The 27646-nt window shown below is 41.2% G+C and overlaps 2 protein-coding genes and 1 long non-coding RNA gene across 4 annotated transcripts in view; all 3 read left to right on the top strand.

Moving 5' to 3' along the window:
* LOC140850425 (WASH complex subunit 2-like) overlaps window positions 1–17379 on the top strand; it is a 68403-nt gene extending 51024 nt beyond the window's left edge. The window contains 8 exon segments of the mRNA XM_073241152.1: window positions 7615–7740; window positions 7868–7954; window positions 10013–10225; window positions 14095–14709; window positions 15513–15663; window positions 15666–15698; window positions 17036–17118; window positions 17120–17379. Of these exon segments, the coding sequence (XP_073097253.1) occupies window positions 7615–7740; window positions 7868–7954; window positions 10013–10225; window positions 14095–14709; window positions 15513–15663; window positions 15666–15698; window positions 17036–17118; window positions 17120–17173 (1362 nt within the window). The 3' untranslated portion in view covers window positions 17174–17379.
* On the top strand, window positions 8031–9664 carry LOC140850426 (uncharacterized). Its single transcript, XR_012133264.1, has 3 exons — window positions 8031–8050; window positions 8511–8629; window positions 9601–9664. It is a non-coding gene; the product is annotated as an uncharacterized lncRNA (long non-coding RNA).
* A 611-nt stretch (window positions 17380–17990) lies between the features above and the next one.
* LOC140850423 (AN1-type zinc finger protein 4-like) overlaps window positions 17991–27646 on the top strand; it is a 77482-nt gene continuing 67826 nt past the window's right edge. Inside the window, exon 1 of one of the 2 annotated variants that reach the window (XM_073241148.1) lies at window positions 17991–18372. The gene's annotated coding sequence lies outside the window, so the exon portion shown is untranslated. Of the gene's footprint in view, window positions 18373–20155; window positions 20587–27646 lie in introns of those variants that run through there. The other variant, XM_073241147.1, reaches the window with a different exon arrangement.

The following is a 27646-nucleotide window of genomic DNA, read 5'->3' as shown; positions in this document are numbered from 1 at the left end:
TGTTGTATTTTCAAAAAAATATATATGTGTTTGGGAGGAGATTTCTGCTGCCTTACTCATACCACTATCTTGGCTCCTTTGTCCCTTGTATACTTTTTGATATTAGCCAAGTGTTAGTGAGTATGTGGAGAAACTAGAACCTTCGTCATTCATTGCTTTTGGGAATGTAGGATACTGTAGCCACTTTGGAAGACAGTTTGGTGGTTCCTCATATTGTTAAACGTAAGAGTCACCACATGACCTTGTAATTCCACTACTAGGTATGTATGCAAGAGATGAAAATATACATTCACACAAAAACTTTTATGTTTTCAACAGCATTATTCAAAATAGCCTATAGGTGAAAATAATTTAAATAAATGTTCATTAACTAATGTGGTGTTACCATACAATGGAATATTATTAGGCATTAAAAAGAATTATGTATAACATTAATGAACCTTGACAACATATGCTGAATCAAAGAAACCAGTGACAAAAGACATATAGTATATGATTCCATTTATTTAAAATGTCCTGAAAGACAAATATATAGAGAAAGAAAATAGCTAAGTGGTTGCCTGGGTGTAAGGAAAGGGGCAGACAGGAACGGAGAGTCATTACTAATAAATAGGTTTGGGAGTTCTTTCTGATGTAATGAGGATGTTCTACACTTGGATTGTGGTGGTATTTCCACAGCTATGAATATACTAAAAATCATTAAAGTAAACACTTTATATAGAATTTTTTGGTATATAAATAATACTGAACTGAGATACTACACAACAACAACATTTGGTAGGCCATAGGATGCCAGTGCTTTTTCTTTTTTTTTTTTCCCCGTGGCACCCCACACTATACATGCTAATCTCAATGCCCCCTTTCTTTTTTCCCACCCTTGTCCCTCCCTTCCCACCCATCCTCCCCAGTCCCATTCCCTTTGGTAACTGTTAGTCCATTCTTCGGCTCTCTGAGTCTGCTGCTGTAATGGTCCTTCAGTTTTCCTTTGTTCTTATACTCCATGTATGAGTGAAATCATTTGGTACTTGTCTTTCTCCGCCTGGCTTATTTCACTGAGCATAATATCCTCTAGCTCCATCCACGTTGTTGCAAATGGTGGGATCTGTTTTTTTCTTATGGCTGAGAAATATTCCATTGTGTATATGTACCACATCTTCTTTATCCATTCATCTACTGATGGACATTTAGGTTGCTTCCATATCTTGGCTATTGTAAATAGTGCAGCGATAAACATAGGTGTGCATCTGTCTTTTTCAAACTGTAGTGCTGCATTCTTAGGGTAAATTCCTAGAAGTGGAATTCCTGGGTCAAATGGTATTTCTATTTTGAGCATTTTGAGGAACCTCCATACTGCTATCCACAATGGTTGAACTAATTCACATTCCCACCACCAGTATAGGAGGGTTCGCCTTTCTCCACAACCTCGCCAAAATTTGTTGTTGTTTGTCTTTTGGATGGTAGCCATCCTTACCTGTGTGACTTGATATCTCATTGTGGTTTTAATTTGTGTTTCTCTGATGACAAGAGATGTGGATTATATTTTCATGTGCTGTTGGCCATCTGAATTTCTTCTTTAGAGAACTGTCTCTTCAGCTCCTCTGCCCATTTTTTAATTGGATTATTTGCTTTTTGTTTGTGGAGGTGTGTGAGCTCTTTATATATTTTGGATGTCAACACTATCGGATCTGTCATTTATGAATATATTCTCCCATACTGTGGGATACCTTTTTGTTCTATTGATGGTGTCCTTTGCTTTACAGAAACGTTTTAGCTTGATATAGTCCCACTTGTTCATTTTTGCTTTTGTTTACCTTGTCCAGGGAGGTATGTTCATGAAGAAGTCACTCATGTTTATGTCCATGAGATTTTCGCCTATGTTTTTTTATAAGTTTTATGGTTTCATGACTTACATTCAGGACTTTGATCCATTTTGAATTTACTTTTGTGTATGGTGTTAGACAGTGATCCAGTTTCATTCTCTTACATGTAGCTGTCCAGTTTTGCCAGCACCATCTGTTGAAGAGACTGTCATTTCCCCATTGCATGACCAATGCTCCTTTATCGTATAATAATTGGCCATATATGTTTGGGTTAATATCTGAGGTCTCTATTCTGTTCTACTGGTTTGTGGGTCTGTTCTTGTGCCAGTACCAAATTGTCTTGATTAGTGTGGCTTTGTAGTAGAGATTGAAGTTGGGGAGCTAGATCCCCCCCACTTTATTCTTCCTTCTCAGGATTGCTTTGGCTATTCGGGGTCTTTGGTGTTTCCATATGAATTTTAGAACTATTGGTTCCCAGTTCATTGAAGAATGCTGTTGGTAATTTGAGAGGGATTGCATCGAATCTGTGTATTGCTTTGGGCAGTATGGCCATTTTGACGATATTCATTCTTCCTACCCAGGAGCATGGGATGAGTTTCCATTTGTCAGTGTCCTCTTTAATTTCTCTTAAGAGGGTCTTGTAGTTTTCAGGGTATAGGTCTTTCACTTCCTTGGTTAGGTTTATTCCTATGTATTTTATTCTTTTTGATGCTATTGTGAATGGAATTGTCTTCCTGATTTCTCTGTCTGTTAGTTCATTGTTAGTGTATAGGAAAGCCACAGATTTCTGTGTGTTAATTTTGTACCCTGCAACTTTGCTGAATTCTTATATTAGTTCTAGTAGTTTTGGAGTGGAGTCTTTTGGGTTTTTTATGTACATCATGTCATCTGCAAATGGTGACAGTTTGACTTCTTCTTTACCAATCTGTATTCCTTGTATTTCTTTTTTTTGTCTAATTGCCATGGGTAGGACCTCCAGTACTATGTTGAATAATAGTGGGGAGTGTGGGCATCCCTGTCTTGTTCCCGACCTCATTGGAAAAGATTTCAGCCTCTCGCTGTTCAGTATGGTGTTAGCTGGGTTTATCATATATGGCCTTTATTATGTTGAGGTACTTGCCCTCTATGCCCATTTTGTTGAGAGTTTTTATCATGAATGGATGTTGAATTTTGTTGAATGCTTTTTCAGCATCTGTGGAGATGCTCATGTGGTTTTTGTCCCTCTTTCTGTTGATACGGTGGATGATGTTGATGGATTTTCAAATGTTGTACCGTCCTTGCATCCCTGGGATGAATCCCACTTGGTTATGGTGTATGATCCTCTTGATGTATTTTTGAATTCCGTTTGCTAATATTTTGTTGAGTATTTTTGCATCTACGTTCATCAGGGATAATGGTCTGTAGTTTTCTTTTTTTGTGGGGTCTTTGCCTGGTTCTGGTATTAGGGTAATGTTGGCTTCACGGAATGAGTTTGGGAGTCTTCCCCTCTCTTCTAGTTTTTTGGAAAACTTTAAGGAGAATGCGTATTATGTCTTCTCTGTATGTCTGATAAAATTCCAAGGTAAATCCATCTGGCCCGGGTTTTTTGTTCTTGGATAGTTTTCTGATTACCGCTTCAGTTTTGTTCCTGGTAATTGGTCAGTTTAGATTTTCTATTTCCTCCTTGGTCAGTCTTGGAAGGTTGTAGTTTTCTAGAAAGTTGTCCATTTCTCCTAGGTTTTCCAGCTTGTCAGCATATAGGTTTTCATACTAGTCTCTAATAATTCTTTGTATTTCTGTGGGGTCCGTCATGATTTTTCCTTTCTTGTTTCTGATTCTGTTGATGTGTGTTGACTCTCTTTTTCTCTTAATAAGTCTGGCTAGAAGCTTATCTATTTTGTTTATTTTCTTGAAGAACCAGATCTTGGTTTCATTGATTTTTTTCTGTTGTTTTATTTTTATCAATTTTATTTATTTCTTCTCTGATCTTATTATGTCCCTCCTTCTGCTGACCTTAGACCTCATTTGTTCTTTTTCCAATTTTGATAATTGTGACATAAGACTATTGATTTCGGATTGTTCTTCCTTTTTTAAATATACCTGGATTGCTATATACTTTCCTCTTAAGACTGCTTTCGCTGTGTCCCACAGAAGTTGGAGCTTTGTGTTGTTGTTGTCATTTGTTTCCATATATTGCTGGATCTCCATTTTGATTTGGTTATTGATCCATCAATTATTTAGGAGCATGTTGTTAAGCCTCCATGTGTTTGTGAGCCTTTTTGCTTTCTTTGTACAGTTTGTTTCTACTTTTATGCCTTTGTGGTTTGAAAAGTTGGTTGGTAGGATTTCAATCTTTTTTAATTTACTGAGGCTCTTTTTGTGGCCTAGTATGTGGTCTATTCTGGAGAATATTCCATGTGCACTTGAGAAGAATGTGTATCCTGTTGCTTTTGGATGTAGAGTTCTACAGATGACTATTAAGTCCATCTGTTATAGTGTGTTACTCAGTGCCTCTATGTCCTTATTTATTTTGTCTCTGGTGGATCTGTTCTTTGGAGTGAGCGGTGTGTTAAAGTCTCCCAAAATGAATGCATTACATTCTATTTCCTCCTTTAATTCTGTTAGTATTTGTTTCACATATATTGGTGCTCCTGTATTGGGTGCATATATGTTTCTAATTGTTATATCCTCTTGTACTGAGCCCTTTATCATTATGTAGTGTCCTTCTTTATCTCTTGTTACTTTCTTTGTTTGGAAGTCTGTTTTGTCTGTTACTAGTATTGCAAGACCTGCTTTTTTCTCCCTGTTGTTTGCATGAAATATCTCTTTCCATCCGTTGACTTTTAATCTGTGCATGCCTTTGGGTTTGAGGTGAGTCTCTTGTAAGCAGCATATAGATGGGTCTTGCTTTTTTATGCATTCTAGTAGTCTGTGTCTTTTGATTGGTGCATTCAGTCCATTTACATTTAGGGTGATTATTGAAAGATATGTACTCATTGCCATTGCAGCCTTAGATTCGTGGTTATGAAAGGTTCAAGGTTAGCTTGTTTACTACCTTACTGTCTAACATAACTTGCTTATTGAGCTATTATAATCACAGTCTGATGATTCTTTATTTCTTTCCCTTCTTATTCCTCATCCTCCATTCTTCTTATGTTGGGTGTTTTGTTCTGTGCTCATTTTAGGAGTACTCCCATCTTGGGCAGTCCGTCTAAAATATCCTGTAGAGGTGGTTTGTGGGAGGCAAATTCCGTCAACTTTTGCTTGTCTGGGAATTGTTTAATCCCTCCTTCATATTGAAATGATAATCGTGCTGGATACCGTATCCTTGGTCCAAGGCCCTTATGTTTCATTGCATTAAATATATCATGCCATTCTCTTCTGGCCTGTAAGGTTTCTCTTGAGAAGTCTGATGATAGCCTGATGGGTTTTCCTTTGTAGGTGACCTTTTTTCTCTCTCTGGCTGCCTTTAATACTCTGTCCTTGTTCTTGATCTTTTCCATTTTAATTGTTATGTGTCTTGGTGTTATCCTCTTTGGGTCCCTTCTGTTGGGATTTCTTTGTGCCTCCGTAGTCTGAGCAACTATTTCTTCCCCCAGTTTGGGGAAGTTCTTGCAATTATTTCTTCAAAGACACTTTCTATCCCTTTTTCTCTCTCTTCTTTTTCTGGTACCCCTCTAATGCGGATATTGTTCCTTTTGTATTGGTCACACAGTTCTCTTAATATTGTTTCATTCCTGGAGATCCTTTTATCTTTCTCTGCGTCAGCTTCTATGCGTTCCTGTTTTCTGATTTCTATTCCATCAATGGCCTCTTGCATCTTATCCTTTCTGCTTAGAAATGCTTCCAGAGATTGTTTCACTTCTGTAGTCTCCCTCCGGACGTCATCCCTTCGCCCTTGTATGTTTCTCTGCAGCTCCGTTAGCATGTTTATGATTTTTATTTTGAATTCTGTTTCAGGAAAACTGGTTAGGCCTATCTCCTCAGGGGTTGTGATTTTGGTCCATATCAATTTTTCTGCGTTTTCATGGCGATAGATATAGTTTGCGGAGCTGGCACATGTGACAGCTGGGAGAATGTTCCTTCTTGTTGGTTTGTGGCCTTCTTCTCCTTGGAGAACAGTGACCTCTAGCAGCTTGTGCTGGGCAGCTGCGTGCAGGCGGCTTTTCTGATTCTTGCCCGGCCGCTGTGGAGTTTAGCTCTGCAGTTGCTGTGCGCATGGCCTGCCTCAGGGTGCAGCTCTGATATCGCGGAGCTTCGTCACAGGGGAAACGGCCCGGAGGCTGTTTATCTCCATTAGGTACCTCCCAGCTGCCCTGCTGCCAAGGGGGTTAGAGTGCCCAGAGTTCCCTGGGATTCCAAGCTTCTGAGCTAAGTGTCCCTGGATGCTTCCATCCCGCTGTGGTGTCTCTGGACCCTTCCGTCCAGCTGTGGTGTCCCTGTCCCTTTAAGACTTTCAAAAAGCTCTCGCTTTTCTTTGTACCTTTGGCTCTGGCTGCGGGTACCCGCTCACAGGTCTTTCTGTCCTGTTTCCATAGTTTCCAGCACCCCACGCACGCAGTGTATCTGTGCTCTGGTGCGGATGGCTAGGGCTGGCTATTTAGCAGTCTTGGGCTCCCTGTCCCTTCCCTCTCTGACTCCTCTCCTCCCACCAGTAGCTGGGGTGTAGGACGCTCGGGTCCCGCCATGCCGCGGCTTGTATCTTACCCCCTTCACAAGGCGCTGGGTTCTCACAGGTGTGGATGTAGTCTGGATGTTGTCCTGTGTCTTCTGTTCTCTCTTTTAGGAATAGTTGTATTTATTGTATTTTCAAAAATATATGTGGTTTTGGGAGGAGATTTCCGCTGCTCTACTCATGCCGCCATCTTGCCTCCCTCTTCCAGTGTTTTTCAAACTGATGATATAGTCCATGTTGATTTCTGTAAGAAAACATTTAAAGAATTTTTTATTACATAAATAGTATAACCCTGTTTATAAATGAGGACTACACTGAGTGAATATGAATTATTTGGTATATTTTCTTCCAGTCTCTTACTGTGTGTGATTTTGTATTGATGTTCATAGTTGTGACACTCACAAATGTAGTTGCTATGTTACACTGGTTTTTATGTATAATAAACAATAATTATTAATTTTTAATGTGACACGTTTTGTCTAAATTGAGTTTTGTTGTACTCTGTGGGTGTGATAGTAAAGAATAAATAGGGGAGAATTTTAGAATGTAAAGTCTGGGGCATTATAGTATCCAACCAAGTAATGTGAACAGTAATTTTCAAATGTCAGCTGTCCTAGAAACAAAAAGAACTTGTTTGGAATCTGAAGGTAGTGGGATAAGAGGTGGATGGGCATAGGGGAAGGTTGGCTAGTCATACCTGTGCAGTTCTTTGGACTTCGATGCTGACAGGTTAGAAGGATACATGCTTGACCACCATGTATTTTCTGGTATTAAGTCTTTTCCTCCCTTTGGGAATGAAATGGAGAGAACTTGTTTAAGTTTGTGTATATTTACCCCTAAAATGTTTCTTATTGTGGAACTAATTTATTGTTTTTAATATAAAACATTGAGATGCTACACAAAGTTGAACAATGATCTTTCCAGAGTATGTTTATGTTACCTGTACTTATAAATACATTCTCCCTTATTTTTGATAGTTCTGTAATATTGCATCATATTACTGTGTCACTCCTTTCTGGTTAGGACTTAGGCTGTGTCCAACCTTTAGCCATTATAAACAAAGCTGCATTTTTGTTGTTTCATCTTTACATGTGTGTGTGATCCTTATAAGGTAAATCCTTAGATTCCTCTTTCTCCCAGGGCTCTGATTCTGATGCCTGGCCCAAGAGCACGGGTGTCTTTCAGGATGAAGAACTCCTTTTCAGTCACAAGCTCTAGGACAATGACCCAGATGTTGACATTTTCTCCAGCACCAAAAAAACCAGGGTCAGTTACGAATGGCTCTCCATATCGTGACTTTGCTATTGTATTAGAAATTATCTCAGCTGCTCACCTTGTTCTTTGTAAATTGTTTTGGTTTGGATGTTGAATTTGAGTTTATACTCTATTCTAGTTGTTAGAGCCAAGTGTTGGGAGCCTGTTTGGGGATGATGAAGATGATGATATGTTCAGCTCTGCCAAGTTGAAGCCTTTGATACCAGCCTTTTGTTCTCAATACTGGTGGAGGAGTGGAAAGATTTCTGGGAAAGGAAATTAATGTCCAGTTACACGGTTAAGGAAAATACACGGAATTGTGGTGATTACCAGTAAATGAAAGGCAGATAACGTATTGTTCGTATTGTCCCCATCTTAAGTTCCCTAATAGTAAAGCATTAACTAACCCAGATTCTCTTAGTGTATTTTAAGTTTGTTTGGTTTTTAAGTTGCTTACTGAAAGACCAGTGCATAAAATATGGTGACTAACTATTCATGCCTTTCAGGTGCAGAACCTTAAATCTGAGTGTTAGCTTGCCTATGTGACCTTTTCCCCCTGCCCAGTAGATTTTATAAGTTCTGTTTTCTTTTTATCATAGAGAGGGCTCCTAAGAAAGTCAGTCTTTAGAATATTTCTGAAAAGCCGCCTCTGTGTTGGTTCAAAACCTTCATTTGAGAAGTGACTTTTAAAACGCAGAAACCAGAGCCTTTTTTTGCAATATGACTTTCTTTTAAAATTTCTAAGATACTTGATAGACTTTTGGTATTCTTTTTCTTTAAAGATACCTGAAAAGAAGGTAGTGAAAAAAGACCACTCTATTTCCTCTTTGAGGAACCAGAGCATATGGAGTCCACTCAAGGTATCAAAGAAAAAAGCGAATGGAAACTGGAAACACCTCAGGTTAGAACCGATCTCTTTAAGGACTTCTGGCTCTTGTTTGCATCCCAGTATAGAATAACTCCATCGTGCAGGCCCAAGGGTATTCAGAGTTCTCTTAATTAAGGGGGAAACAGCGACTAGGATGACCTCTTTTCCTTGACTGTATTTTTCAACCCTGCTCATCTATCCCCTCCTCATTCCACACCCCAGTCCTATGAATCTGTGCTTACTAATAATTTTTTGAAGTCCTTCCATTCAATTCCAAGATAAAGTTGAGGTATGGTGAAGAACCTTCTTCCCACCAGAACCCCTGGCTCTTTCTTTGGTTTACTTAGAATTAAATATCAGTTACATCCCGTTTCTTGGTTCCCCCTCTGTTACTGCTCCTGAGATCATTGCTGATAGGCGTCCGTCCTCAGCAGTCTTCTCTGTGGAGTGCTTCCTGAAGGCAGCTCAGAACTGGAGAGTGAGTACTGGGTCCAGCTGGCTGCTGCCCCTGGATGTCTCACTGAGGCCTCAGTGTCCTGAGCTCTGACAGCAAGGCTCTAGGACAAGCACATCCCCAGTGATTTGTCCCAAGTCTCAGCTGCTTTGGCTTCTAGAACCAGTGCATTAGGCTGTGTGTGAATTTCTGTGTGCTCTGTAATATTTGCCATGTGAGATTCCCAGCATGATAATTTCCCCAACTGGTCAGGTTTTGGTGCTCTGATACCCTAATAGTTTTAGGAATCCTATTCATGGTCTCCATCTCCCTTATTCTGTGTGCAGTCTGACAGCCTTCTACTTGCCCAGTGGATAAGGAGGCATACATAAGTGAAGTGATGTCAGTGAAATGTTGTGAGGCCCCAGGAGACATCTGAATGCCTTTCCCATTAGAGAACTACAGAAAGTGACAGCTTTCCTCATTCACACATTTATTTACAGGCATAAATTTAATCCAAGGAACATTTTCTATCCCCAGTGGGTTTTTAACTGACTGTAATTTCACACAGGACTCACCAGATCCCGTTCCATTTAAAACCAAAGAGCCATCCCCTCAGATCTGGAAAATACAAGTAATTATACCATGTCTGGAATCTTCATTGCCTGCCTTGTGGCATCTATAAACTTTTTGGGGTTTTTACTTTTGTCAGCTGCTGCTAGGCATTTTCTTATCTCTTCCCCACCCTCTAGTTGTTGCTGCTTGTGTGCTGTCTATAATGTCCTTTTTTTGGTCCCAGTGGTGGGTACAGGTAGCCTTCTGTTGTAATTCTAAGACTAGATCAGGAGACTATCCTGCATGTCTCTTTCTCCTCTCATAATATACGTTATGTACAATGAGTCTCTCACTGTGTGTCATAATAATAAGAACAGGCTGCTGTGTTTAAGAAAACATACAGAATAAGTGTCAATTTTCTTCTTTAGGCAGATTTAGCAATTAATCCAGCAGCCTTGCTGCCTGCAGTGACTCCCCAGATCTCTGGAACAAGGCCTGTTTTGCCTGAATTGGCTTTCCCTTTATCTGAACCTGGGAGGACCCACAGTCTGGGAAGTATGCCCACTCTTTCTGGAAGTGGGGAGGCCGGTGTGAGTTTTGATCTTCCAGCTCAGGCAGACACTCTACACAGTGCAAACAAGGTGATGCAACCGCCTCTGCTTGCTTGCTTCCCTTTTTTTTAACCAGAACAACTTGTATGTTTCTTCCTAGTCCATCTGTTACACACATTAGGCTGACCCTAACTCCCCATATGAAGGAGGCATCTGATCTTTCCTTCATCTTTTCTGTCCTCCTTCCACCTCCCTAACTCTCTGTCTACTTTCCCATTTGTTTGATTTACATCCTGATCAGTAGCCACACTGAAGTCCCACTACCTCCAGGCTCTCCTGCACTGCCACTTGAAAGGCTTCTAAACACAGAGCAGATCATGTCCCTCTCTGATGGTCTCTCACTGCCCATTTGAGTTTGAGCTCCTCAGTTTGATATTAAAGCCTTTTATAATCCATGCTAACCAAAGCATCCAACTTTCCCACCAGTCGCCCCATACGGCGAGGCTAAACTACAGTCATATCAGGCACCATTCCCTGCACACACATTTCCCTGCCTGCTGCTGCCACCAGCCTGGCTGCTGCTTCAGGAACGCTCCTCCTCACGGACAGCTCTGCTCACACTTAACTGTCCCCATTGTATGTCCATGGCCCCTTTATCGAATATTAGTTGGCTATATATGTTTCAGTTAATGTTTGGAGTCTATTCAGTTCCATTGGTCTGTGGCTCTGTTCTTATGCCAGTACCAAATTGTCTTGATTACTGTGGCTTTGTAGTAGAGCTTGAAGTTGGGGAGTGATATCCGCCCCCCCACTTTATTCTTCCTTCTCAATATTGCTTTAGCTATTTGGGGTCTTTGGTGTTTCCATATGAATTTTTGAACTATTTGTTCCAGTTCATTGAAGAATGCTGTTGGTAATTTGATAGGGAGTGCATCGAATCTGTATATTTCTTTGGGCAGGATGGCCATTTTGATGATATTAATTCTTCCTAGCCACTAGCATGGGACGAGTTTCCATTTGTTAGTGACCTCTTTAATTTCTCTTAAGAGTGTCTTATGGTTTTCAGGGTATAGGTCTTTCACTTCCTTGGTTAGGTTTATTCCTATGTATTTTATTCTTTTTGATGCTATTGTGAATGGAATTGTCTTCCTGATTTCTCTTTCTATTAGTTTATTGTTAGTGTATAGGAAAACCACAGATTTCTGTGTGTTACTTTTGTATCCTGCAACTTTGCTGAATTTCGATATTAGCTATAGTAATTTCGGAGTGGAGTCTTTAGGGTTTTTTATGTACAATATCATGTCATCTGCAGATAGTGACAGTTTGACTGCTTCTTTACCAATCTGGATTCCTTGTATTTCTTTGTTCTGTCTAATTGCCATGGCTAGGACCTCCAGTACTATGTTGAATAACAGTGGGGAGAGTGGGCATCCCTGTCTTGTTCCCAATCGCAGAGGAAAGGTTTTCAGCTTCTCGCTGTTTAGTATAATGTTGGCTGTGGGTTTATCATATATGGCCTTTATTATGTTGAGGTACTTGCCCTCTATGCCCATTTTGTTGACAGTTTTTATCATGAATGTATGTTGAATTTTGTCGAATGCTTTTTCAGCATCTATGGAGATGATCATGTGGTTTTTGTCCTTCTTTTTGTTGATGTGGTGCATGATCTTAATGGATTTTCCAGTGTTGTATCATCCTTGCATCCCTGAGATGAATCCCAGTTGGTCATGGTGTATGATCCTTTTGATGTATTTTTGAATTCAGTTTGCTAATATTTTGTTGAGTATTTTTGCATCTACGTTCATCAGGGATAATGGTCTGTAGTTTTCTTTCTAATCTTTATTATGTCCCTCCTTCTGCTGACTTTAGGCGTCATTTGTTCTTCTTACTCCAATTTTGATAATTGTGTCTTTAGACTATTCATTTTGGTTTGTTCGTCCTTCTTAAAATATGCCTGGATTACTATATACTTTCCTCTTAAGACTGCTTTTGCTGTATCCCACAGTAGTTGGGGCTTTGTGTTGTTGTTGTCATTTATTTGCATATTTTGCTGTATCTCCATTTTAATTTGGTCATTGATCCATCGATTATTTAGGAGTATGTTGTTAAGCCTCCATGTGTTTGTGAGCCTTTGTGCTTTCTTTGTACAATTTATTTCTAATTTTATGCCTTTGTGGTCTGAAAAGTTGATTGGTAGGATTTCAATGTTATGGAATTTACTGAGGCTCTTTTGGTGGCCTAGTATGTGGTCTATTCTGGAGAATATTCCATGTGCCCTTGAGAAGAATGTCTATCCTGTTGCTTTTGGATGTAGAGTTCTATAGATGACTATTAGGTCCATCTGTTGTAGTGTGTTGTTCAGTGCCTCTATGTCCTTATTTATTTTCTCTCTGGTGGATCTGTCCTTTGCAGTGAGCAGTGTGTTAAAGTCTCCCAAAATGAATGCATTACATTCTATTTCCTCCTTTAATTCTGTTAGTATTTTTTTCACATATCTTGGTGCTCCTGTTTTGGGTGCATATATATTTATAATGGTTATATCCTCTTGTTGGACTGAGCCCTTTATCATTATATAATGTCCATCTTTATCTTTTGTTACTTTCTTCATTTTGAAGTCTATTTTGTCTGATACTAGTATTGCTACACTTGCTTTTTTCTCTCTGTTGTTTGTACGATATATCTTTTTCCATCCCTTGACTTTAAGTCTGTGCAGGTCTTTGGGTTTGAGGTGAGTCTCTTGTTAGCAGCACATGGATGGGTCTTGCTTTTTTGTCCATTCTATTACTCTCTGTCTTTTGATTGGTGCATTCAGTCTATTTACATTTAGGGTGATTATTGAAACGTATGTACTTATTGCCATTGCAGGCTTTAAGTTTGTGGTTACCAAAGGTTCACGGTTAGCTTCTTTACTATCTTACTGTCTAACTTAACTCGCTTATTGAGCTATTATAAACACGGTCTGATGATTCTTTATTTCTCTCCCTTCTTATTCCTCCTCCTCCATTCTTCTTATGTTGGGTGTTTTGTTCTGTGCTCTTTTTAGGAGTGCTCCCATCTAGAGCAGTCCCTGTAAGATGACCTGTAGGGGTGGTTTGTGGGAGGCAAATTCCCTCAACTTTTGCTTGTCTGGGACTTGTTTAATCCCTCCTTCATATTTAAATGATAATCGTGCTGGATGCAGTATTCTTGGTTCGAGGCCCTTCTGTTTCATTGCATTAAGTATATCATGCCGTTCTCTTCTGGCCTGGTATGGAGGACGCTCCCTTGCTGTGGGCGTGGCCAGCCTCAGGCCGCTGCTCTGCTATGGCAGGGCCCCAGAGGGGTAATGATCAGGGGGGCTGTTTGGCTGTTTACCTCTGTGAGGGGTCTCACAGCTGTTGTCCAGGGGGTTAGTGCGCCCAGAGATCCCTGGAATTTCCAGCTGCTGGACTGTGACCCGGGATGCTTCTGTCCAGTTGTGGGGTCCCTGTCCCTTTAAGACTTTCAAAAAGCACCCGCTTTACTTTGTCCCAGGGTCGCCGGCTGCGGGACCCCCTCACAGGTCTTACTGTCCTGCTTCCCTGGTTTCCAGGACCCCACGCATGCACTGTGTGTCTGCGCTCTGGTGCGGATGGCTGGGGCTGGGTGTTTTGCAGTCCTGGGCTCCCTCTCCCTCCCTGGTCTGACTCCTCTCCTCCCGCCGGGAGCTGGGGTGAGGGACCTCGGGTCCCGCCGGGCTGCAGCTTGTGTCTTACCCCTTTCACCAGGCGCTGGGTTCTCGCAGGTGTGGATGTAGTCTGGCTGTTGTCCTGTGTCTTCTGGTCTCTCTTTTAGGGATAGTTGTATTTGTTGTATTTTCAAAAATATATGTTTTTGGGAGGAGATTCCCACTGTCCTACTCACGCCGCCATCTTGGCTCCCAGTGTCTTGAAAACTTTTTTTTTAATCATCATATCAACATTTGATTTTTGCCACTGCAGAGCAGGGTCAAAGTCAGAGGAAAGCGCAGACCACAGACCCGCACAGCTCGGCAGTTGGCTGCCCTGGAGTCCAGTGAGGCTGAGGACGTGAGTGTCCCCAGGAGATATGTTGCACAATTGGCAGATGGCACCATTTCACCAGATGGCTGTCAGCCACAGCCCAGAACACGTGGTGGAAAAGACTCTGAGGAAGCTGTGGCAACTGCTACTCCACCTTGGGCAGGTGTTCCCGTGCTTGGAATGTATGGAAACTCCTTTGCGAAATCTTTTGGTCAGCCTCTTGAGAATGACATTTTTGATTTGGAGGACATTTTTTCCAAGGGCCCTGGTTCTCAGTCCACTGGGAGAAAAACAGTCTTGGTGAAGGCAGCAGAGAGCCTAGGTACACCTCCAGGGGGAAGTAAAGAAAAGAGCTCCGTGTTTCCTGCTCTAGGTGAGGCAGGCAGTGATGATGATCTCTTTCAGTCTGTTACACCAAAACCAGCAAAGAAAACAAATCCCTTCCCTCTCCTGGAAGATGAGGATGATCTCTTTATAGACCAGAAGGGTAAGAAAAATGAGTCAAAATCCAACCATCAGCAGGATGTCATCTCAAAATCACAAGATATTTTTGAGGTAATAAGACATAAAAATATGTTTTGTGCTTGGTTCTATGTTAAGGGAAAAATACCTGATTGGCTTATTTGATGACATTAATGTACATTACATTTGCATAATTAAGATTGCATTAAGCTTGTTTCATTGCTGTCTGATCACTATTTGGTTTGTAACTACAATAAGGTTTTCTTATTAATAACTCTGAAACTTACCTAGAAGTAGTATTTTGTTTCATGTAGGGGGTAGTTCCTGGTTAGCCATAACCACTGGTACAGGTCTTGGTTTTTGTCATTTTTACCAGAATGTCAGTGCAGCTTCCTTGGCATGCCACTCTGACATATATCAACCACTATTGGTACAGCTTGAGAGTTGAACCTCAGGTTTGTGGGAAAACAGGCCCTGGCTGGGGCTGACGATTTAGTGCAGCGGTAAGGCCTTCAGTGGTCAGGTACTCTCTGGCGGGGGTTCACTGAGCATCCAGAAACGGGCACAGGGAGAACGAGAACCGGCACTGTGCTCCTCAGAGTTCTTAGGGAGGAGCGGGGGCTACAGGCAGGGCCACAGATAAATAAGAAGTTTTCAGACAAAGTTAAGTGTCATAAAGAAAACAATCCAAGGCCTTGGGACAAGAATGACCAATAGGGATGGGAGGAGCTCCTGCATGTGGAGTGGTAGAGAAGGCCGCTCCGCAGAGCTGGCGTTTGAGCTGAGACAGGCCTGAGAAGGACCAGGGCTGGCAGAGATCCTGGAATAGTGCATTCCAGGCTGAGGGGGCAGTTAAATCAAGTTTTTTTTTAATTTAAAATTGTTTCATTTTTTAGCTTAACAAGGATGATATATTTGCTACAGAAGCAATTAAACCCTCACAGAAAACAAGAGAGAAGGAAAGAACATTTGAGTCTAACTTGTTTGATGATAATATTGACATCTTTGCTGACTTAACTGTAAAACCAAAAGAAATGTCCGAAAAGAAAGTGAAGCCAAGTCTGTATTTGCTGATGATATGGGTAAGTTTGGTTGTCTTCATATGACATAGAAAGTCATTCATTCAGTGACTTGATTATTTCTCCTGCTACCTTTGTCTTGGCCCTTGCCTGGACAGTGCACCCCAGTGGGTTTCCTTTGGCATGCTATCTAACCCTGAGTTAGGCTAAGGATGGACAAGTGAATGGATTAGTCATTTTGGTGAAACAACTTTTGGGTATGATGGACATGAAGGAATTTGAAGGGGCAGAATCTGATTTTTAAGTATAATTTAGTTTATATCTTAGTACACCCACTGCCAATTACCTGGAACACTCTGATTATGAAAGGAGACCAGAAACTACCCCACAGGCTAAAGTATATTGAGGTGGCTGTCTCGGGTGTGAGGTATTTGATTGAGTCAGAGTCCTAACAGGAGAGTGAGCATCAGTGGTTTAGAGAATGGAGGGGCGGTGCAGGAGAGCAGGACTATATAGGAAAGCAGGTTATAACTCATACATTGCATTTCACCAACAATCTCTGTGTGTAAACATACTCATTTTCTTTCCATGGTGTAACTACTTTACTGAGGGCCAATCCAAATGTCCCATAAACCTAAATGTACAGCTTCTGGTATGTTCTGTGTCGGTAGATAGAGCTTGAGTTGAGGCCAAATACCCATTTATTACTTTTCCCCTTCCTCCCCCAGGGGTTGATCTGGGGGTTAACTGGGAGAAAGCTGGTATTGCAGGGCCACACTGGGACTGTTCCCTACATGAGCCTTGTGCTTTGTCTCCATGTGCTTCCCGTCACCTGGGGTGCAGAAGAAACTTCTTTTGTTTTATTATAAAAAAAGTAATGCATGCCTGTTTTAATAAAACACTGGTGTCAGTGGAAAACTGAGCAGGAATGGAGTCATCAAGACTTACATTCTTAGCACTTACATAGATATGCCGCAGATTGATGCATTTATTCTAAAAGAGGGCAACTCCTATTTTGAATTTCCCGTTGCTTACTTTTATTGCTCTTAAAATCCAATGGGAAAAGGTTGAATGAAGTACAATGTTACATATCATAAAGTTGGAGTGGATTGGAGATCGTTTTCTTTTCCCTTTCCCTCTCTTGCATATGTACATATATACCTTTGTAGCTGAGAAAATTGTGCTTAGAAAGAACCTATGACTGGTATGTGAGTCAAATAGTTAGTTGCAGAGCCAGGACCAAAATCTAGGAGGCTTGACTCTGTCATAGTGTTTTTTGGTCCCATACTGTTACCAGACTTGAGTCTTTTGTGATTTGTGTAGATGCACCTTAAAAGCACTCATTTTCTTGCCTATTCACATCTCTTTTTCTTTCTTTCTTTCTCTTTTTCTTTTTAAAGATGACTTACGCTCCTCTGGTGTCCAGGCTAAGAAAACCAAACCGAAAAGTCGATCCTCACAGGCAGTGCCTGAACTAAAAATCTGAAAAGAAGGTGTCAGACATATTTGATGATCCCTTGAATGCTTTTGGAGGCTAGTAGAATGGACAGGGTATCATATCTAACCCTTCAGCTGCATCTTTGAGTTAATGATGCTATCTTAGGTGCCCATTGTCTTAACTGAATTATAAAAGCAAATACTGAAACAGCTAACTTACCTCTTATCCAGTGTACTTTGTATTTTTCTACAGTGGTTTTAATCATGGCTTAATACTGCAAAACAAAAATAAATGTTTCACAATGTTGTTGGGGTATTTTCATTGTTTTTTTCCCCTTTAAACTATATTTTAATTAGCCTTGGTAGGATCACAGTATGATTTAGGGCATGTTGGACAATAAATATATTTGTACCTTTCGTGGGTGGGCAGGGAATCCTAGAAGTAGAAGATGCCAGACAAATGGCCAGGAGTCTTTCTAACCTGAATGGGAGCCCGAGCTTAGTCAGAGCGTGGACAAGTAATAAAGAAAGAGGATGTGAGATTATATACTTCACGATTCTTTGCAATAGGAGAGGGGGATTTCCTCTGATTCCACTGTATTCTGAAGATGCCTGTACAGTTTCACTGAAGCCAGGTCTGGTAAATTATGGCATTCTACTGTCTTTTTTTTTAAATAAAGTTTTATTGGAACACAGTATATCCATTCATTTACATATTATTTATGGTTGTTTTTACCCTACCTACAATACTAGAGGTTAAATAGTTGTAACAGTGGATAGCCCACAAAGCCTAAGATACGTTTTCTACCTGGCCCTTTACAGAAACAGTTTGCTGACCCTTGCTCTGAGGCATCCATTGCCATTCTTTGGAGCTTTGCATTATATTGTGAAAGAAGCAGAATGAACCCATGTAATGCTAGGGAGAAGTGCTGAGGGTGGAAATGTCAGCTCCTGGAGCAGCACTGTTCCATAGAACTCTACATTGATGGGAGTGTTCTGTAACTGTTCTGTCCAGTGTGGTAGCCACTAGCCTGTGGATGACTGCTCGCCCCCACCCTCTCCAGTCTGTGTTTCCTATGCTGTGTCATCTTGGTGCTGAGTATTCAATCTATACCACGGCACAAACTTTGTAGGCAGGCCCAGTTGGTTTCACCAGTCCCGAAACCACCGACTTCTTCTTTGGGCACTTTTAAGATTGAACTGGGAGTTGTTCATGCTCAAGAGTCAAAAGAATTTGTACAGCTCTCACAGATCAGCTGTTTGCCCTACTGTGTGCTAGGAGAGCGACTTGATGGCAGAGGTGGGTGCTTACTAGTTGCCTACTCCTTTTCCCTGTCCCTTTTGTCCACCTACCTTCTGTCTGCTAGGTTACTTGTGTACATAGTTTTCTGCTCCAAGTCTGGGCCTACTGTGGGGCTGACTCACAAGCATTTGTTAAACATGCTGCTTTTTTTTTGGAGTGATGGAATCTAATGGTCCACCATTAAGATTGATTCCAGGGAATTTATGAGACAGTTGAGTCAGAAAATATGTCAATTGCTATTTTGAGAGGTTTGAAAGTGGGAGGGAACCTAATGGTCCAGTTGTAGGTACTTTGCATGTTATTTTATTTGGTGTCTATAACTACCAGATAGGTAATGGCCTCAATTTACAGATAAGACAGAAATCTGGAAGCAGTGCAGAATAATGGAACAAGTTTGGGTTTTTGTATTGAGACCTAGATTTAAATCTGCTTCTCCCACGTAAGAGTTTATTGAGTATACGCAAATTGTTTTACCACTCTTAGTGTCTATTTCCTTTCATGTCTAGTAGGGGTTTCAGTACCAACCTTGCAGGAATGTGATGGGAGAGAATATGCAAAGTCCCTTGTTAACTATAGAATACTTGAAAAATGGTAGATGATGATAATGAGAAAGAATAATTTGGCCAAAGTAACAGAGCGTCCAGTGTTGGAACCCAAGGCTTTAAATTCATCTACCAGACTCCAAAGCCTCCATGCTCTCAGTCATCCCTGACAAGTGGGGAGGCAGGTTGAGAAAATTTTTGATTAAGTAAGATCCAGTTCATCACAGGCACTATTTTAGAGTCTAGTATGAAAAGATAATCATCTCTGTCTTCAAGGGGCTGCAGTCTATTCAGTGTTGGAGTTTAAGAAGGAACAGTGGAAGAGAGCCTAAAGATGAATGAAAACCCCATGCCTCATCATAAACCTTCCTGTATGCTCAATAGTTTGTTGAATTGTGGAGATAAATTGGGGGATGGGGTCTTAGAAGGAGAAAGGGCAGAGATTGGGTGCGGGGGTTCATCTTAGACTTGTTGCTCTGAGCCAAAAGATGAAGATGAGTGAAATTGCTGTGGGAGGAAGATTATGTTCATTGTCAGCTGAGTAATCCACCTAGTCAAACAGGCCAGTTTGCTAGGAAAATCTTCAAAGGTTGCATTTGGAACACTTGTGAGAAACAGGGAGAAAGGAGTGGGGGACTGTTTTCAGGTTGGGAGGTTTGTCAGTAGCTTGGGAATTACTGCGGGGCGTGGGGGTAGGGGGTGGAAACGGGAAGCCGGGTGGCTGGGCTTACCCAAAGCTGGGATTTAACAGCTCAGGGTGTCCACTCGAATACCCTGGCCTACAAGTCTTAGTAAATTTGGTGAGGAGTAAATGGGTAAGACTTCAGAGGGTTGTTTGCTTTCACCCTTGTTTTCAACCAGGCATTAGCAGTGGCCCCCGATTTCAGATTAGGGAAGTGAGGCCTGAAACATTAGGGAACAGTGAAGCCCTGGAAACGGTGTCTGTTCAAGGTGGGACGACCCGGGATGCACTGGCAGTGCACAGGCTTTGGAAAGGCCATCGACTGATCGACTGGACATCGTCTGCCGGGGACCCTCCTTACCCCACCACATGGCACCTCTTTTAAGGGCAACCTAGAATGGTCTAGGGAAGGCGCTGTACACACTTTGTTGGCCGAAGCTAGTCCCGCACAGTTCTGCCCTAGTCAGGTGTCCTCTTAGTAATAAAGGGTTAACATCCGGGCCTCTCCTAACCAACCACCACCGCCGAATGCAAAGGAGCTGCATCTCCCGAGCAACCACCGGCGTCCGCAGCTTCCCCCTGATTGGAGGGCCACGCGCGCGCCGGCGAGCGATTGGTACGCGGTGTCACGAAGCGGCGGGGGTGTGACGGCAGCGATGCGTTGCTAGTAGTACCTGGAGCGGTTTAGCTCGCAGGACTGCGCCTTCGTGTAAGCCTGCGGTCAGGAGAGGGAGTGGACGAGAAAGCCGCGGAGGGCGCCCGGGTTGCGCGGCCGCTGAGCCTGGCCGCGCTGCTGCCACTGGCTGCCCTACGCAGGGCAGCCGGGCCCGCCTCTTCCGCCGCCGCAGCTGCCCCGGCGTCTAGTCGACAACACATCCTTTGCTTTCCGTCCCTCCGCAAGCGCGACGCGGTGTGCTCCGCCCCTCCCGACGGGTGCGGATCTCCAAGTCGCCGACTCTGTCGTGGGGTCTGACAGCTGCCCTCCAGGTCAGGCCGGTGCGACTGGGTAGTCGGAGAGTATCTTGGAGGAACGCGGGCTGCGCAGGTGACCCGGTAGTCTTCAAGTGCTGTGCATTGAAGGCTCCTGTAGAAGTTGGATCCGAAGGATTTCCCTGTCCCACTAGGAAATTGATTCCAGCCTAGAGTTTAGCGTATGGATGATGTGTATATAATTCTGTAACCCGTTTTTATAACTTAGGGATAGTTTCACACATTAGTAAAAAACGGTTCATTACAAGTCAATATTTTTAATGGCTACAGAGGATTCTGGATCTCTATGCGGGGGGAAAAGTTTAAAAGAGATGTCTTTTGTGGCTAGTATTCCATAGAACAGAGGATAAAACTGACTCCGAGTTTCTGAAATTATTCAGCGCTATACTATCTTCCTTTTATTTTTGGTGTGTTGTTTAGAAGTTTTTCAAGAGAGAGGTTTTGGAAGTTGATTGAGAAATGGTTTTTTGATGCCATCACTCTTAATAACTATCTATTTTTTAAATAATTGGTAAAAATTCCAGAAGTACTTTTCTCTTTACCAGCCATCTGCCTCTTCCTCTCCCATAAATTAGCTGTTCTTGTTCTTGTTCGTGCATCATTTCCAATCCTGTCTTTGAGTCTTCATTGCCCTTTCTTTTCTAACATCATGGGATTCTGTAATATGCTGTCTAGCATGACCACACACGACTGCAGAAGCTATCTATAAACCCACCTTTTAATACTAGCCAGGTCTTTGACCTGCTGGAGCTTCCATTTGCTCCTCTGCTGTCGTCTAGTGTTCCAGCCTGGCTTAACCAGATTTCATGGCCTCATTTTGTCCTCTGTTACGGTGATGTGTACTGCTGAAAAGTGTAACTGTTTTCTAGGCATACATTTCAGTTTTACATTTGGTTACCAACCTTGCTTCCTTTGGGTATTTGAAACGCCAAATTTACGGTGGGTGTTCTGTTGCAGTTAGTGCTGTACTAGGCAGCTGTCTTTCTTTCAGCCCGTAGTTACTTTACCTATTCTTGTGATAGGTGAAAGACATCCAAATCTCTCATTCTGTTACCTTCTCCCACTCCCGGCTTGTTTATTATATTCAGGGTATTGCTGTGGGAGAATACTGTGTGAAGGAAATGCTCCTTTTATCTTCTGTCTCTAAAAGCAAGCCCTGGTCACCCATGCTTTTATTTCTGTAATGGTGATTTCAGCATTCCTGACCCCTGACTTGTGTTGCTAGAGCTGCTGCTGTGTAGGTGGGAGTCCTGTTGGCTTTGGGGGAACAGACTCTGATAATTCTGTAGTACATTCTTATTTAAAATATAATACAGTATGATAAGTATATTCTTAAGAATCCACATGTTATCCTAATCATACTGTAAAACCGGTTTCCGTGAGGGGTCAAGAAGAGGTGTTAGGGATTAGCTGTGTACAAACTCAGTTTTCCTACAGGCGTTTCAATGTATTAAAGGTATAAGAAATAAAACCTAAATAATATAGCCATTTATTTAAGAGTAATGACCTTTTTACCCCTATCACCAGCAGTATTAGCATGGTGCTTTGTATTATTATATTTACTCATTATTTTGATAGTGTAACAGCACTCAGAGCAGTTGTACTGGCAGTGACAAAACTTGTCTTCCTGTGAGGCCAACTCTTTAGAACCACTGGCAGTCTGCACAGTGCAATTCAGGTTCCCTGATTAATAATCCAATTAGTGTTATAAAAATTCACACTATTGCAGAAATCTCTGTATGTGCATGTATGTTATGACCTGGATAAACTTTGGTGGACTTAATTTGGAGTGAATCATAACAGATTCCCATGGGAAATCAGCACTCCTCCAAACTAACTTCTGGAGCATAAGCAAACATTCCTTCATCTCTACAACAGGGATGATACCTTACGTATGTCACAGGTTTGTTTTAAGTATCAGTTGAGAGATTGAATATTTATTTACTCTTTATTTGAACAAATCTTTAACGAGTACCATGTAACAGAACTGGTGTGCAAGGTGATAGGCTGGTAAGTCAGAATTGGTCCTTCCTTTAAGTAACTTATAGTTCAGTAGAGTATAAAAAACATGTTAAAAATGAAACTGGTTGTAAAAAAAATTCACTGCAGAGTATCAGGTGACTGTGATACTCAACTAAAAAGTACTGCAACCAGTTGTGGGACAGACTGGTGCTCAGGCAGAGAGGAAGACTCAAAATTCTCACTGGTTAAGTGGGAGTTTGTCATATGCAAACGTAATTCTTTAACAAGACACAGTCAAGGTGCTGTGCTGTTTCTCAAGAAACATAAATGACCAGTAACCACTTGAAAAATTATTCCACCTCACTGGTAATCAAAGACAGACAAATTTACATATAGTAAATATATTCTTCCCTGGTCAAACTGGCAAGGATTTTGTTTTGCATAGTAACTGGTATTGACTAGAGTGTTGGGAAATGGGTCTCTAACAGTGGTGATAGAAGTTTTGTTCAGGTGGCTAATTTAGCAAAATTCTTAAAAACCTTAAAAATGTGCATACTTCACCAATTTTGTTTCCACAAGTAGACTTGATAAAGTCTATTTTCAAAAAAAAAATTGAAATTAGTTGTAACGGGTGCAATATATGATAGGTAGGCGTGCAAAAGAGAGCAACCGTAATAGGCTTTGTGAAATAGTTGCTACTTGAGCTGAATCTTGAAAGATGATTAGGTGCTTGTTAGGTAGCTAAGCCTGGGGATGGTGGGTGGTGGAGCAAAGCAGGAGCAATGGTAAAGAGGCTGATGTGTTCTGAAGCTGCAGGTGCAAATGACTGAAGTACAGAGGTGGTACACATGGGATGAGATGTGTATAAATAAAATGGGTCTGGAAGGTGAAGTTCATGATCTTAAGAGCATTTCTAAGGAGTCTGAATTTTATTCTGTAGACAGTGGGAAACCATCGTAGGGCTATGAGCGAAGAAATAACACAATCAGTTCTACATTTTACAAAGATAACTGCTCCACAACATATGTCATTAGGGAAATGCAAATTAAAACAATGAGCTACGTCTACATGTATGCCTGTTAGAATGGCCAAAATCCAGAACACTAATAACATCAAGTGCTGGCAGGGATATGGAGCAATAGGAACTCTTATTCATTGCTGGTGGGAATGCAAAATGGTACATCCACTTTGGAAAACACTTCACAGTTTTTTTTAGAAAACATATTGTAAGAGGCAGCAGTCATTCTTGTTGGAAATGTATATCCGCAGAAGTTGAAAATTTATGTCTATACAAAGACTTGCATGTGGACATTTATAGCAGTTTTCTTCATAACTGCCAAAACTTGGAAGCAATCAAGATGTGTCCTTCAGTAGGTAAATGGATAAGTAAATAGTAGTACATTCAGACAATGGAATATTATCCTATGCTGTAAAGAAATGAGCTATCAATCCATGAAAAGATCCAGAGGAAACTTAAATGCATATTACTAAATGAAAGAAACCAATCTGAAAAGGCTGTCTACATGCTGTATGATTCCAACTATATGACTTTCTGGAAAAGGCAAATTATGGGGATGGTAAAAAGATCAGTGGTTGCCAGGGATTGGTGGGAGGAAGGGATGAATAGGTGAAATACATGATTTTTAGGGCAGTGGAAACACTCCATATCATACCATAACATGATGGATCCGTCATTATACGCTGTCCAATCCAGTAGAATGCACACCACCAAAAACTACCCTTAATGTAAACTGTGGTCTTCGGTGATCATGATGAGTCAGCATAGGGTGGTTGATTGTAACCAACAGTGGGGAGGCTGTGCATGTGTGGGGCCAGGAGTATTTGGGAACTCTACTTTCTGTTCAGTTTTTATGCAGTGGGGTAAAGTATTTGAAGGGAAAAAAATTCAGGTTTTATACTAACTTGGGTTCATTTCCCTCCTTTAGTATGCGTTAGTGGTTTCACTGCATTGCTTTCCAAAGTCACATATAAAATATTTCTGGAACTTTGTGTGACCTTTCCTTGTGCTTGAATGTAGATAATTGAGAGTAAAATCATTTTCGAAATGTGTGATACCCTAATCCACTTTTCACTGAACTTTCTTTTTAAGAAAAGATAACTGTTCGCATTATAGAGAATGTATTAGAAGAATAAAGGACAGTAGTCAGGGATCGTATCTAGACTTTTAAAATTGCTCAGTTGAGAGCTAATGAAGACCTGAACTAAACCCTAATCAGTGTGGATAGAAAGGGTAGCATATTACAGAAATATTAAGAAAGAATTGTACTGCTAGGATTGATCACTTCTGGGTATTTTGGGGAGGGAGAAAATATCTAAAATGATTCTTAGTATTCTGGTTTGAGTGACTACGTTGATGGTGGTGCTCTTTACCAAGATGGAGACTGTAGGACAAGTAGATTTGTGGGAAAGATGATTAGTTTTGCCTGTGCTGGATTTCAGGTGTCTGTCTAGTGTCCAGATTTCAGATGTGCATGAAGTATCATGCCTTTGGAATGGAGATGTAGGTTATTAGTCAAACACAATCTTTTAAAAATAACTGCTCCTTTAGATACATTGCTATGCAAATTGCATCACTTTAGTGATATCTCATATCCTTTAGCCAAAAAAGGAAATGTAAAACTTTATTCACCTCCAATTTTTCTTCTTGAATCCTGTATTTCCCTAGTGTTCACTTTCTGTGCACCTAGATTCTACTTACTACTATCTTATTCTCTTTGTGAGACTTTACCCAATCTAAAATACATTTCAAAACTTACACATCTCTGGGGAATACTTCCCAATTCATTCTATGAGGTCAATAGTACCTTGATGCCAAAACCAGACAAAGGCATAAAGAAAACGAGGTATCTCTTATGGTATAGTCACAAAAATCCTCAAAAAATACTAAACCAAATCTAGCAGCATATGTGAAGGACTATGTGGCTTTTAGAAATAGAATATATTCCAGAATGCAATGTTGGTACAACATATAAAAGTTAATGTTAGAAAACATGGCGACATGAGAGGAGAGACAGAGTCTTCCTCCTAAAACTGGATACAATTAGAAAATATAGTTGGCGCAACTAATCCTGAGAGAGCAACAGCAAAGAGGATGGCGTCAGACTGCATACACCTGGAGAAGGGAGCAGTCCTCACTGAATGGGGTAATGTACCAGAGCTGTCGCTCAGCAGGACCCAAGCCCTTCCCCCCTTCTCCCACCCCAGCTCACCAGTGGGAGGAAGAGAAACGGAGCAGGGAGGGAGTGGAAGGCTTGGGACTTTTGAATACCTAGCTCTGGAGATCTGCTCTGGGAGCACAAACCTACATTTCATGGTGCTTTCATATGACTCGCATGACTACCAGGTTGGAAAGTTAATACAGGCAGAGTTCCTGGGGGAGACTGGGATTCTGGCCACTTGTGGCAAGCAGGGATCCATATTCAAATGCTCTGGGACAAAAACTTATACCTGTGTGACCGGCCCACTGGCTCAGGCAGTGGAGACAGGCACAGCAGCCGGGAGGTGAGGAACAGCTCTTTCCTCCCCCTAGGCACCAGTACCACTTCCCTGCGACCCCCGACACTGCTTCAGGGGCTGACCAGCTCCAGAGTGGAGCTTCTGGACACTAGAGGGCACCATATACAAACATGAAATGCCAAAGGAACTTTGTCCAGAGTAAAATTATTAATACAACTCCTGAGAAAGATTTAAATGATATGGACCTCATGACTCTTCCTGAAAAGGAGTTCAAAATAAAAATCACCAACATTCTAATGGAGGTACAGAAAGACATCCAAGAACTCAGGAATGAATTCAGGTTGGAGATGCAATCGTTGAAGAGCACGATGAAGCATATTAAAAGCAGGTTGGATATGGTGGAGGAGACAATAAATGAAATAGAAACTACAGAAGAGGAATACAAAGAAGATGAGGCACAGAGAGAAAAAAGGATCTCTAAAAATGAACGAATATTGAGAGAACTGTGTGACCAATCCAAGCGGAACAATATTCGCATTATAGGGATACCAGAAGAAGAAGAGAGAGAGAAAGGAATAGAAAGTGTCTTTGAGGAGGTAGTTGCTGAAAACTTCCCCAGTATGGGGAAGGAGATAGTCTCTCAGGCCATGGAGATCCACAGCTCTCCCAACACAAGGGACCCAAGGAAGACAACACCAAGCCACATAGTAATTAAAATGGGAAAGATCAAGGATAAGGACAGAATGTTAAAGGCAGCCAGAGACAGAAATAAGATCACATACAAAGAAGAGCCCATCAGGCTATCATCAGACTTCTCAGCAGAAACCTTACAGCCCAGAAGGGAGTGGCATGATGTATTTAATGCCATGAAGCAGAAGGGCCTGGAACCAAGATTACTTTATCTGGCAAGATTATCATTTAAATTTGAAGGAGGGATGAAACAATTTCCAGATAAGCAAAAACTGAGAGAATTTACCTCCCACAAACCTACAGTCTATTTTGGAGGGACTGCTATAGATGGAAGTGTTCCTAAGGTTTAATAGCTGTCACCAGAGGTAAGAAAACCACAGTAAAGAAAGTAGAGCAACTAATTACAAAGCAAATGCAAAATTAAATTAACTATCTTCAAAGTTAATCAAGGGATAGACAAAAAGTACAGAATTTGATACCTAATATATAAAGAATGAAGGAGGAAGAAAAAGGAGAAGAAAGAAAAGAAGCTTTTGATTGTGTTTGTAACAGCATACTAAGTGAGTTAAGTTAGACTCTCAGATAGTAAGAAAGTAACCTGGAACCTTTGGTAACAATGAATCGAATGCCTGAAATGGCAATAAGTACATACCTATCTATAATCACCCTAAATGTAAATGGACTGAATGCACCAATCAAAAGACATAGAGTCACTGAATGAATAAAAAAACAAGACCCATCTATCTGCTGCTTACAAGAGACTCACCTAAAACCCAAAGACATGCACAGACTAAAAGTCAAGGGATGGAAAAGATATTTCATGCAAACAATAGGGAGACAAAAGCAGGTGTTGTAGTACTAGGATCAGACAAAATGGACTTCAAAACAAAGAAAGTAATAAGAGATAAAGAAGGACATTACATAATGA

The sequence above is a fragment of the Manis javanica genome, chromosome 7 (genome assembly GCF_040802235.1).
Source record: "Manis javanica isolate MJ-LG chromosome 7, MJ_LKY, whole genome shotgun sequence".
Taxonomy (NCBI): domain Eukaryota; kingdom Metazoa; phylum Chordata; class Mammalia; order Pholidota; family Manidae; genus Manis; species Manis javanica.
Note: the sequence above shows the minus strand (reverse complement) of the source record. Positions and strands in the feature narration are given on the sequence as shown.